This window comes from Mangifera indica, chromosome 3, assembly GCF_011075055.1.
Source record: "Mangifera indica cultivar Alphonso chromosome 3, CATAS_Mindica_2.1, whole genome shotgun sequence".
In the NCBI taxonomy this organism is placed as follows: domain Eukaryota; kingdom Viridiplantae; phylum Streptophyta; class Magnoliopsida; order Sapindales; family Anacardiaceae; genus Mangifera; species Mangifera indica.
Genome location: NC_058139.1, coordinates 5,175,744 through 5,189,806, shown reverse-complemented (window position 1 = coordinate 5,189,806; position 14,063 = coordinate 5,175,744). Strand labels below are relative to the sequence as shown.

The 14,063-nt window shown below is 32.1% G+C and overlaps 1 protein-coding gene across 1 annotated transcript; it reads left to right on the top strand.

The window, feature by feature from the left end:
- The first annotated feature begins 9,157 nt into the window (after positions 1 to 9,157).
- On the top strand, positions 9,158 to 10,974 carry LOC123212377 (phenylalanine N-monooxygenase CYP79D16-like). Its single transcript, XM_044631492.1, has 2 exons — positions 9,158 to 10,119; positions 10,205 to 10,974. Exons 1-2 carry the CDS (start codon positions 9,163 to 9,165, stop codon positions 10,832 to 10,834), a joined length of 1,587 nt encoding a protein of 528 aa, XP_044487427.1. The 5' UTR covers positions 9,158 to 9,162; the 3' UTR covers positions 10,835 to 10,974.
- Positions 10,975 to 14,063: the final 3,089 nt, after the last annotated feature.

The following is a 14,063-nucleotide window of genomic DNA, read 5'->3' as shown; positions in this document are numbered from 1 at the left end:
TAACGATGTGTCAACATATAATTAAATAGTTAAAAATTAAAATTAAAACAATACTTAACCACATAATGATAAATTATTATTTGTGTATAAAAGTTACGTATATAATCTTATTGAAAAAATAATATAACTAGGTACGAAAATAAGAAAGTTTCTTGAAACAATCCAAAAGATAAATTTGATAGATCTTTGATCTTCCCAAACCCTAAGTCTTGAAATTGAGCCAAAGAATCATGAAAATTGTGAAAGAAATCTCAAATCTTGTTGTTTAAATGAAACCTATATGGGCAATTTTTTCTATAGATATGATGAAACGGCCATTCTTACTTATGAAACGTCTATTTTGCATTTTAATAACATTTATTTCATTATTAAGAACACTTTTTATTTTAATTTTATTTATTTTACTAATTTTGCTACCGATTTAATCTGAGAGTTAGAATTCTCATTTTCTTGTCAAACTTACTTATTTACCCACAAAAGAGAAAATTGTTGGAATTAGATTAGTATTGCAATATTAATAAACCAAAACTCACTTGAACCAAAAAGGTGGTTTTAATATAAAATAAAATACAAATATTAACTATTAATCAATAATTGAAAATAAAAAACACACTTATCATATTTTCCATTATATAGAAAATTGATCAGTTAGAGAAATTATTTTTCATAAATTTGACTACCTCTTATTATTCTTCAAGGGTTTGAATGGATCCAAGTATGTCTTTTTTTCAAAAACATGTGAAAAAAACAAAAAAAATGAATTTTTAAAATTTATAGTGGCCACATATAGACTCCTTGTCAGCTAAATAAATATTTTTCGTTGAATTCATTGAATATTATTTGTGGCTGTGCTACTATCGAAGGCTTGGAAACTCCTTTACAACTCTACCTTTCTAGTAATTATTTACATGCTTTGCTTGTTTTACATGTTTTCGTTTAAAATAACATGTTATTCATTTGTAACAGATATCACGTGTAGTCGGACTGAATTAATAATTTTCAATTCAAGAAGGTAATCAGGTAATTAAGTTACCACGAGAGGTTATGTAAAAGTGTTCAAAATTAGGTAATTGAATTAATTGGTTCCAAGTATTTATAAATTAAATTGAATTTTTATTTTAAAATAACTTCGAGCCAAAACTAAATCATAAAAACTGATTAATAATTAAACTGAATTTACTAAATAATCGAAGTAATCTTCGGTTATCCTATTTTTGAATTTTATATAAAAATTTATACTGAAAAATTAAAGTCAGGAGACATTAATTGGAATCTTTTAATATCATGCCCAAAAAACCAAGTCTTTTCCTTTAATAAATAAGTTTTACCTTTAATAATGGTTAACTTTTGTGTTTTGATTTATTAAATGTTTAATATATAATAATATTTCATTATTTATATAGTTTGAAAACTCAATCGGCTTTAATAACTAATCTTTAAATTATAAAAAATCAAAAATCAAATTGAAATTCTTATTTTTATAATATTTTTATTCAATAATTGAACCAGTTTTACAAACACCTTTTGATTGTTTTGAACATTATATCTTGCAGAATTTATCTATAAAATAATTCTGTAATCTTACAACTGAATAATACTTGTTTAAGTTTAAATTTTAAAATTTATTTCACTATATTTATCGTTGTTTTAATATTATAACAATTTTATACTAAATACGTAAATCTTTTTAGATTTTTTTTTAATTATAATATCAAATTAAATTTAAAATTTGGTTTAAACTTAAATTTAAACCAAATTCACGCTTAAAATCCCTTAAATAAGTCGGATTTAAACAATTTTGAGATAAGTTCAAAAAATTTGAATTTAAACTCAAATTAAACTCTATTTAAATTAAACCAAACTTAAATTTAATTTAATTTAGATTTAATCTTTGACATAACATAAAAACTATAACAAAATATGACTTAATTAACCAAAGCTTTAAGGTGGCTCGAAGAAAGTGTAACAGTCCAAGAAGATGACTTGACAGCAGTACTATATACTGTGGTTGTGGTTGTGGCAACAATCTTCATGACATGGGCATTATTAATATGGCCCGAAGAAAGTGTAACGGTCCAATAAGATGACTTGGAAGCAGTACTATATATCGTGGTTGTGGTTGTGGTTGTAGCAACAATCTTCATGACATGGACATTATTAATGTGGCCCGAAGAAAGTGTTCTAGTCCAATAAGATGACTTGAAAACAGTACTATATATTGTGGTTGTGATTGTGGTTGTGGCAACAATCTCCCTGACATGGGCATTATTGATAAATAACAAAATCAAGACGACTCCCAGTGAAAATGTTGTCGTGAAACTTACAAAATAAGGATGAGGCCAAGACCATGACGTCGACGTACGTACAAAGACAGAAGAATCCGCACGGCTTCAGTGGAACTTCGAGTAACTTCTATGAAAATGCCTTCTGCCTAAAGTATATAAATCAATTATACTTTAATTCAATTTTTTAAATAATCTATTATATTTTCTAAAGATGATTAGTTTTTGAAATAAAGGATAGAATGATAATTTTAAAATATCGTAAGGGACATAATTAGAAATATAAAAATTAATTAAATCCAATCATTAAATAAAATTTTACTAGCTTTAAAAATATGATAAACCGGTTGTTCACATAAATTATCTTAAAAATATCATAAATGACCTTTTTAACAAACCATTGTAACTGGTGGACATTGAGGCAAACCACCCAATCCACTTTTATATGAAGCACGTTGCACACTGTTAATACTCTCCCAACCCTGTTAACAAAATGCATGTGCATGAACATAGACAAAATCAATTAGGGTCAAGTTCGATCAAACCCTCTTTACCTTTCGAAAATTTTTTGTTGTTTTTTTTTTTGGTTGGGGTTAAGTAACTTAGAAAATTTGTTATTCATTATATATAAAATATTTTATAAAAAATGAATTTATAGTATTTTGTTGAGCTCCTAGATTTTATAATTATTTATAAATTTCTTATATCTTATTATTATTCTGATATTTATCCTCGTACATTAGATCCCTGGAAACATATGTATTAAGAGTGAAATTAATTATTTATAAACTTATATCTTATTATTATTATTCTAATACTGATCCTCGTACATTAGTTATAAAGCAAGTGATGGTTGATGATTTTGAAATTCTTTTTTGTAAGAGAAAAGTTGGGCAGTTCAAAGAAAGTCGAGAAAAATAATTGAAGATACAGACGCAAGAGTCCTTTTTGTTGTAAATATAATCGACATAGTAGAAAGAGTTTGAAGAGACTTGAAGCGGAAAACGACCACACAAAGTACGTAGAAAGTGTAGAATTGAAGAGCAAAATTATTGCATCAAAATGGTTAAGCAACTCCATTTCCGAATGCAGAAAGTGTAGAATTGAAGAGCAAAATTATTGCATCAAAATGGTTAAGCAACTCCATTTCCGAATGAAGTGTGACATGGGTACTTACAGAAAATTTTCACCGCCCAATCAACTGAATATGCTGCCTTCTCATTTGTTGCTGCCGCCGTCCATGTGCTCCTTCTTGTGGGGAAAGTGCTTACGTTACATGTGGAAAATCCACCTGTACTATAATATTTTTTATTGTTGACATATAATACGTTATTATATATATATATATATATATATATATATATATATATATATATATATATATATATATATATATATATAGTGAGTATTTTATTTTATTTTTAATTTAAAATTATTAAATATTATATAATCAATATAACCAAATTATATATGTTAGAAATTATAGCAAGAGTGGCTTATGGATGTCGAGAATGCTACAATATTTGAAGAAGAAGAAGAAGATTTTGTATTGCTGTAATTGTTTTTTTTGCGTGGGTTTACAAGCATAGGAATACAATGAATTTATACAAAAAAGAATGCTTTGAATATGGTAATACAATGAATTGTAATATGCTGGAAATTAGGAAAGATTGATTCCAATCTAATACTACCATTTCTATAGCTAGAAATCAAGGAAGATTGATGGAAATTAGGAAAGATTGATTCTAATCTAATCCTACCATATCTGTTAATACTCCCCCTCAAGCTGGTGGTCGGTAAATGTCTGTAACCCCAAGCTTGCTTAACAGATGTGAATGTTGTCTACAGCTCAGAGGCTTTGTGAAGATGTCTGCCGGTTGTTCTGATGTGCGAATGTGGCTAGTTTTGATTAGTCCTTCTTGTATCTTCTCTCTGATGAAATGACAATTTATTTCTATATGTTTTGTCCTTTCATGGAAGATCGGATTAGCTGCTATATCATTGGCTACCTTGTTGTCGCAATACAACATGACTGGTTTTGTAACTTCTACACCTAAGTCCTTCAGAAGCCCAAGAATCCATATGATTTCACATGTTGTTTTGGCTATGGCTCTATATGTTACCTCTGCTGAAGATAGAGATACTGTGGATTGTTTTTTTGTTTTCCATGAGATGAGTGATTCACCTAACTTTATGCAAAATCCTGTGAGGGATTTCCTAGTCATGGGACAAGATCCTCAGTCCGAGTCACAAAAGGCTGTTAAGTCTAGATTCCCTTTTTTTGGTAAGAATACGCCTAGTTCAGGGCTTCCTTTAAGATATTTTACCACTTTAATTGCCGCGTTCATATGTGATTGTTTAGGTAAGTGCATGAACTGACTAAGAATTTGTACCACGTAGCTGATGTCTGGTCTGGTTATTATGAGATAAATTAACCTTCCAACTAGTCTTTGGTATTTGGAGTGATCCTATAATTGTGGGTCTTCTTTAGGTGATTTGGTGCCATCATCGAACTCTTGACTAGTGAGCTTTGTATTTTGTTCAATTGGAATGCTACTAGGTTTGCATCCTGATAGTCCCGAGTTAGAAATGAGTTCTAGAACATACTTTCTTTGACTAAGCGAGATTCCAGATGGAGTTCTGGCTACTTCAATCCCTAGAAAGTACTTTGGCTCTTCTAAGTCCTGGATTTTGAAGGTTTGGTGTAGGTAAGTCTTGAGAGAATTTATGGCTTTGTTGTCATTTCCCATGATCAAGATGTCATCTACATGTACCAGAAGACTGATGAATGACTTATCTTGCTGCTTTGTGAACAGTGCATAGTCATGTTTAGACTGTTGGAAACCAATATTGATAAAGGCTTTTGTAAATTTGGCATTCCATTATCGAGAAGCTTGTTTTAAACCATATAAGGACTTACGCAATCTACAGACCTGATGCTCTCCCTGATTACGAAGACCAGGAGGTAATTCCATATAGATCTCCTCATTGAGGTCGCCTTGAAGAAAGGCATTTTGAACATCCATCTGATGAAGGGGCCACTCATGATGAGACGCAATGGCAAAGAATGTCTGAACGGTGACATGTTTAGCAACTAGAGCAAAAGTCTCGTGATAATCAAAACCTTCTCTTTGAGTATAACCCTTTGCCACTAACCGGGCCTTGTAATGTTCAATGGATCCATTTGAATGATATTTAATCTTGTACACCCATTTACAACCGATAGGTTTACGATCTGCAGGGTAGGAAACCAAATCCCAGGTGTGATTCTGAACCAAAGCATTAAGTTCGTCTTCCATGGCACTACGCCAATGAGAATATAGAGAAGCCTCTAAGAAATTCACTGGCTCACGAGTAGTAGATAAGGATAAAGTGAAGGACCTATGTTCAGAGGGAAGATGATCTACACCCATCTAATGAGAGATGGGATAAGAGATACCTAGTAGTGAGGATAGTGCTGTAGAGTAGATATAATCAGAGGTCCAAATGGGTGGTCTGGTGTGTCTAGTTGATCGACGAACTGAGGCTTCTGGTGGAGTGTCAAGAATTGGTGAGAAAGAGTTATCATAGAGTCTTCTATAGTAGGATCAAAAGACTGCAGTATATCTGTAGAAGTGGTAGGATCAAGGATATCAACTGTAGAGGCTGGAGCTAATGGAGGTCTAGAAACTGGTATAGGAAGTATTGCTGTAGGAACATCAGAAGAGGACCAATCAACCGGGCGAGAGGAATCATGTGCAACATCTATTTGATTTTCTTTGAAGGGAAAAATATCTTCATGGAACACAACATCTCTACTGATAAAGAATGTCTTATCTTCAAGGCTAAAGAGCTTATACCCTTTTTGATGCATTGAGTACCTATAAAGACAGCTCGTTTGGCACGAGGAGCAAACTTATCATGTGATGGAATAACAGTTGAGTAATAGAGGCATCCAAAAACTCTGAGATGACTGTTTTCTGGAGCTTTCTCTAATAAAAGTTCATATGGAGTTTTTCCTCTAAGTACTGGTGTTGGCATCCTGTTTATCAGATAGGTTGTTGTGATCACACATTCACCCCAAAATTTTATAGGTAAGTTGGATTGGTGTTTTAGAGCTCTAGCTACTTCCAATAGGTGACGATGTTTTCGTTCGACAACATCGTTATGTTGAGGTGTATATGGACAGAAGCTTTCATGAGTTATGCCATGAAAACGGAAAAGTGAGGAACACTGATTATTAAAGAATTCTCGAGCATTGTTTGTTCGAACACGTAAAATGAATTGTTTAAACTGAGTTTAAACCATGGTAAGGAAAGCAACAATGTTATTATAAGTTTGAGCTTTTGAATTCATTAAGAATAATCAGGTTCCCCTAGAATAATCATCCACAATGGTTAAGAAATATTTTGACCCATCATGATTAGGTGTGGGATAAGGCCTCCAAATATCAAGATGTACGAGGGCGAAAGGTGTTTTTGTGAAGGTCGTTCTTTTGGGAAAACACAGTCGTGTTTGCTTTGCAATTGAACAAATAGGATAATGTGGACAAGGAAATAAACTGCTATGACCCATTCTCTGATGAATAATAGAACTTTTATTAACATTACTAGAAGATTGTTTGCAATGAGTAATTTGCTCATTTTTATTAAAACTAGAATTCCAGTAATACAATCCATCTTGGGCCTTAGCCGAGCCCATTATTTTGCCAGTCGAAGGGTCCTGGAAAAGGCAAGTGTCAGGAAAGAATTTAAAGACACATTTGTTGTATTTGCAAAGTTTGGACACAAATATCAGGTTAAATTTAAAATTTGGAACATAAAAGACGTTTTTCAAGATAAGATGATGTGTGAGGTAGATAGTTCCAATAAGTGTGGCTGAGGTTTTAGTCCCATCAGTTATACATACTGAAACTATGGACCTAATTGGACTATGTGAATGGAAAAAATTTTGGTGACAATCGATGTGATCACTAACCCCTAAATCTATAAGCCAAACATCATTACTGGGAAAAAAACTATTCAAGCAGTATGCCATAACTGCATAAGATGAGGTTGAGCTCGCAATGGGAAGTTGATTCATCATCTGGATAAGTTGATTATATTGCTTGGGGCTGATGACTGGAGTTGAAATTGCTGATCCTATGCCTCCAGAAGTGCTTGAAAAATGACTTGTTTTGTTAGATCCGAGGCGCCCATGTAGTTTCCAGCATGACTCCTTTGTGTGATTTTTCCTCTTACAATATTCACAAAATAATTTTCCCTTCTTTGATGAATTATTTTGAAAATTAGAAAAAATAAAGGCGCTACCTGGGTGATTGCCATAATTGTTTAGGGCCTTGTTGTCTTCATAATGTTTGGATAAATCAGAGCCGTTGCTTTTAGAGATCAAATTCTGGCCATTTACATCTTCACATTGCTTATTCTCATATTCGTTCACTGCTAAGAGAAATACTGCCCCATTCTTCTCACCTTCATGAACAATGGATCTTTGGCTTTCTTCTTGCACCGCCAATTGAAAAGTTCGGTGTAATGAAAGTGTCAGTGATGTGGCTAGCATTTGAGTCCTAAAGGTAAGAAAATTCTCATTTAATCCAAGGAGGAATTGAATGAGTCTTTCTTGATCCTTGAGTTTTTTGTATTGTTTTAATGTTTTCGGTGGTTCTTCAAGCGGTTCTTCCACGGCATCTAGTTCGTTCCACACGGCAAAGAGTTGATTGAAAAAAACTGACACGGTTTGGTTTAGTTGCTTGATCTCTGTTAATTTCTGTTTCAAGGTAAAAATCTTGGTCAGATCTAACTGCCCATGCATCTCCTTAATGTGCTCCCACATTTCTTTTGCATTCTCACTTGGAGGTAATCCAACAGCAACCTCTTAGGTCAGAGTATTGCTGATCCAGGATCGCACAAGCATATTACACCGTGTCCAAATTTTCTGCAATCGAGGTTCCGATGGAATGGTTACAGTTCCATCGATGAACCCTTTTTTGTCTTTGGTGATTAAGGCTCGACGAAAGTCTCAAGCCCATGTTGCATAATTGGTAGCCCCTGTGAGTAATTGTTTGACAAGTACCAAATTTGGCCCATTAGATGTCGTTGTGTACAGATCATCTCCGAGTTCAGGTTTGCTAAAGGGTATAGGAATGAATTGGTATTGTGTCTGCATGTTTTGGGTTGACTCAATTGGATTTTCGGTCGATTGTGTAGTAGCCATTGTGAAAAAAACGTGGAAGGTTCTGTTTTATGTGAAGGTAAGGGTTTAAGGTTTCAAAAAAATGTGTGTTGACAGATAAATTTTGTGCAGAAAACAAGATTGATCCGAGAGCTTTGTTGGGACTTTGAGAGGATCAATTTTCAGCAGATTTTCGGTTCAGGCGAGGGGCTCTGATACCATGTCAGAAATTATAGTAAGAGTGGCTTATGGATGCCGAGAATGCTACAATATTTGAAGAAGAAGAAGATTTTGTATTGTTGTAATTGTTTTTTTTTTTTTTGTGTGTTTACAAGTATAGGAATACAATGAATTTATACAAAAAAGAATGCTTTGAATATGGTAATACAATGAATTGTAATATGCTGGAAATCAGGAAAGATTGATAGAAATCTAATATTACCATTTCTATAGCTAAAAATCAGGGAAGATTGATGGAAATCAGGAAAGATTGATTCCAATCTAATACTACCATATTTGTTAATAATATACAATAATGAATTTACCTCGTTTTATTGTTTTATTCTTATTAAAGACTCACAAGCTTTTGTATATGTGAAATATCACATAAGACAAAAAGTTTCCATGGTACATAACACTTAGTCCACAATGATAGCATGTAAGTTTTGCTATAAATAGATGCATAAGGGGCATGAAAGTTCAAGCCAGTCAATCGAAGAGTATTTTTGCCATGCAGATCAATTCTTCATTTCATGGAGTTGCCAACATTTCATTAGTCTATTGCTCCATTCTTCTTCTCATGGCAACTATTATTATTAGACATCTTTCGAAAGCCAAGCAATCACGATATTCACTCCCTCCTGGTCCAAAACCTTGGCCTATCGTTGGAAGCCTCCCTGAAATGCTTAAAAGCAAACCAGTATTTCGATGGATACAAAAGCTTATGAATGAAATGAACACAGAAATTGCTTGTATTCGACTAGGCAATGTTCATGTCATAACTGTTACTTGTCCCGAAATAAGTCGTGAATTCTTGAAACAACAAGATGCCAATTTTGCAGTAAGACCTATTAGCGCAACAACACATCTTGCAACAAAAGGATACCTAACGACGGCTCTCACACCCTCTGGAGAACAATGGAAGAAAATGAAGAGAGTCCTTTCCATGGAGGTACTTTCTCCAGCTAAACATCGTTGGCTTCATGCTTTCAGAGTTGGAGAAGCCGATCATCTTGTTCGTTATATTTATAATCAATGTAAAAACTCTAATAAAGGTGGTTTAGTGAATTTGAGAATTGCTTCTCAACAATATTGTGGGAATGTGATAAGAAAGATGGTGTTTAATAAGAGGTTTTTTGGGGAGGGAATGGAGGATGGAGGGCCTGGTTTTGAGGAATTAGAGCATGTAGAGGCATTCTTCACTCTTCTTGAACACTTTTATTCATTTCGTGTTTCTGATTATATTCCATGGTTGAGAGGTTTTGATGTTGATGGTCATGAAAAGATAGTGAAGGAGGCTTTAGGAGTTATAGAAAAATATCATGATCCTATAATTGAAGAAAGGATTAAAATATGGATGAATACTTCAAGAAACGAGCCTGAGGACTTGCTTGATGTTCTACTTTCTTTAAAAGATGCCAATGGTAACACTTTGTTGTCACCAGACGAAATCAAGGCTCAAATTACTGTAAACACATATCTCTCTCTTTAGATTTCAAATGCACACAACATTTTCCTTGATAACAAACTAACATTTGAACTAATTTTTGCAGGAAATAATGTTTGCAACGGTAGATAATCCATCCAATGCTGTTGAATGGGCAATTGCCGAAATGATAAACCAACCAGAGATGCTCAAAAAAGCCATAGAAGAATTGGATAGTGTAGTTGGAAAGGAGAGGATGGTCCAGGAATCAGATTTCTCTAAACTTAACTACATTAAAGCATGTGCTAGAGAAGTGTTTAGGCTGCATCCATTTACAGCTTTCAATGTGCCGCATGTGTCCATCTCTGATACAGTAGTTGCCAATTATTTTATACCAAAAGGTAGCCATGTTATGCTAAGCAGGCATGGACTTGGGCGCAACCCTAAAGTTTGGGACGAACCTATGAAGTTCAAGCCAGAGCGTCATCTTAAGAACGATGGCTCAGAAACGGTACTGACAGAGCCAGAGTTGCGGTTCATATCTTTCAGCACAGGAAGGCGGGGATGCATTGGTGTTACACTAGGGACTTCAATTACTGTGATGCCGCTTGCTAGACTTCTTCATGCTTTTACTTGGACTGCACCGCCAGGTGTGTCAACTATTGATCTCTCTGAATCAACGGACGGTTTGCCTCTTGCTAAACCACTGGTTGCACTTGCCAAGCCGCGGTTACCAGCAAATCTCTATATTGTTTAATCAAATAATATTACTATCCAACTCTAATTAATAAGGCAATTATGTCATGATGAATAATCATACTATATGTTTTTCACCCCTTGTATTATTTAATGCAAGTCAATATTATGGTATTGAAGAATAAAAGCAATTTCACCCAAGGTTTGCTTTCCATATAAACTTTGTTATCCCATTTTAAGATTGGAGTTTGTGGTTTTAAGAAGTTTGATCATGATTTTTTTTTTTTTTAAATTCATTAACTAACTCATATATAACTTCACAATTAATGCATTGGCTTGATATGTGTACACGTAAATCACTATCCTCCCTTCCAATTAATTTAACTGAATAATTGATGGATATGAGTGTAATTTTATAATTTCAATTATTATTTTTATAAACTTGTTTGTTGTTTTTAGTGGTTAGGCTAGCAGTTACAATAATTACTATGTAGAGAGTGATGATTCATGAGCTAGCATAACAAGTTGGTTTGCAAACAATTCAACCACGGCCTCCTTTCTAGCCTCGGTTCAAAAAAAGAAAGAGCTAAGAGGTAGTATGAGTGTGACCTATTTTTATCAATGTTGAAAATGGGACAAGTGAAAAAAAAAAAAAGTCCAAATTGGTCTCCTGGTCACGCCCCCACCCAACACATGCTAGGAATCCCTCATCCCACATAAGTCTAAAGTCTTGAAATTGAGCCAAAGAATCCTTAAAATTGTGAAAGAAATCTCAAATCTTGCCGTTTAAATGAAAAATATAACAATTTTTCCATACACAAGATGAAACACTATTCTCATTTATGAGATGTCTATTCTGTACTTTAATAACACTTATTTCATAATTGGAAACATTTATTCTCTTAAAATTTTTCTTATTCTATCAAATTTTTCTATCAATTCAATTCAAAGGGTTAAAATTCTCATTTTCTTTTCAAACTTACGTACTTACCTACAAATAGAAAATTGTTGGAATTAGAGTAGTATTGCAATATTAATAAACCAAAATTCAATTAAAAAAAAAGGTGATTTTTAATATAAAAAAAATACAAATATTGACTTATCAACTATTAATCAATAATTCAAAAGAAAATACACACTTATCCTATTTTCTATTATATAGAAAATGGACCAGTGAGAGAATGGTCAATTTGGCTCCCTCTTTTTATTCTTCAAAATTATGAATGGATCCAAGTACGTCTTTTTTTAAAATATATGTAAAAAACAAAAAAAAAACTTTTAAAATTTATGGAAATAGTAATTTTATACTCAGTAGCTTGTTCATGAATATAAATTTGATTTTCACAATCATCTTATCAGGTAATCTATAAATCCAAACGTATAGTGGCCACATGTTTGCACTCACCATATAAACTCCTTTTCAGCTTAGTCAATTTTTTTAGTTAATTTCATTGAATATTATTCGTGTCTCTTCTACTTCGTGTGAAATCCACGTGAATATACTACTGAAGGCTTGGAAACTCCTTTACAACTCTGCCTTTACAACCATCGAAGGGTTGAAAACTCCTTTACATGTTTATCATATTTTACACGTTTGATGCTTTCAATTCAACGAGGTAATTAACATTTTCTAATTCAAAGAGGTAATCGATATTTGTCACATACGAAAGTAATTGATTCTTTTCACATAAATGTTTTTTAATATGTTTCTTTTCAAATTTCTGTTTCACTTTTTAAAATAATTTTTTATAATATGTAAATATTATTATATTGGACTAATTTGTTTTTTTTTTACGTTGAATGTAGCTTCTGGTTGCAAAACAAAACTTGAAATGTCAATTGTCGATTTAAAGGTTTTGAGCTTTGCACTATTTTACAACATAAGTTACCACAAGAGGTTATGTAAGAGTGTTTAAAATTGGGTTATTGAATTGATTCGAAGCATTTGTGAATTGAATTAAATTTTTGACCGAAATTAAATTATCAAAACTGATTAATAATTAAACTGATTTTATTGAATAATCAAACTAAATTTTTGGTTATTCGATTTTTGAATTTATATAAAAATTTGTACAGAAAAATTAAACCACAAGATGTTAAACACAAGTTTTTCCTTTAATATTGGATGACTTTTGTGTTGTGATTTATTAAATGTTTAACATGTAATAATATTTTATTATTTATATAATTTGGAACCTGATTTAGTTTTGATAGCTAATTTTTAAATTCTAATAAACCAAAAGCCAAATCAAAATTTTTGGTTTTCATAATATTTCAATCCAATAATTGAACCAGATTTACGAACATCTCATGGTTATTTTGAATACTATATCTTGTATAATTTACTTGTAAAATAATCATGAAAACTTACAACTGAATAATGTATGGTTAAATTTAAATTTTAAAATTTATTGTACTACATTGATCATTGTTTTGACACCATAAGAACCCTATACTAAATGCACGAATCTCTTTAGTTTTTTATTTTTTATCTGTTATTGTATTAAATCAAACTCATAAAATTTGAGTTGAACTCAAATTCAACTTTTTTTAATTGAGTGAAATATGAAAAAAATTGAGATAAACTCAGAAAGTTTAAGTTTGAAATCAAACTCAAATTTAATTTAATTCAAATTTAAATATAAACATGACTAGTATATGATATGACTTAATTGACCAAAGTCTTAAAGGTCACTCGAAGAAGGTGTAATGGTCTAAGAATATGACTTGGAAGGATTATTTTATTATATTTGTGGTTGTGGCAACAATCTTTAGTAAATAATCTAGCTTTAAAAATGTGATAGATTATTTACATATATAAATTATCTTAAAAAAATCATAATTGATTGTTTAATTCGACAATCTGGATTAGATAAATTACACCACACTAAATGACAGGCAAACCGGGGGGCTGCTGACAGTAACCCTCTAATCTAATCCACGTTCGTCTGAAACACGTTGCAATTCTCCAGAACAATGGAGAGTTCAAAGAAAGCACGCTGTTAATTCTGTCCCAACCCTGTTACCAGAAAGTATGTGCATGAACATCGACAAAATCAATTAGGGTCAAGTTGGATCAATTCACCCTCTTTACCTCTTGAATATATATTTTTTTATAAGTAATTAAGAAAATTTGTTATTCATTATATATAAAATATTTTAAAAAAGGAAACTTATAGTATTTTATTGACATCCTAGATTTTATAATTATTTATAAGCTTCTTATATGTTATTATTATTCTAACATTGATCCTCCCCTGGAAACACGTTTATTAAGAGTGAAGTTATAG

Excerpts from the sequence above, each read along its gene's own strand:
- LOC123212377 (XM_044631492.1), top strand. The coding sequence starts at position 9,163 with ATGCAGATCAATTCTTCATTTCATGGAGTTGCCAACATTTCATTAGTC. Across the intron at positions 10,120-10,204 it reads AAATCAAGGCTCAAATTACT|GAAATAATGTTTGCAACGGT; the intron begins GTAAACACATAT and ends TAATTTTTGCAG.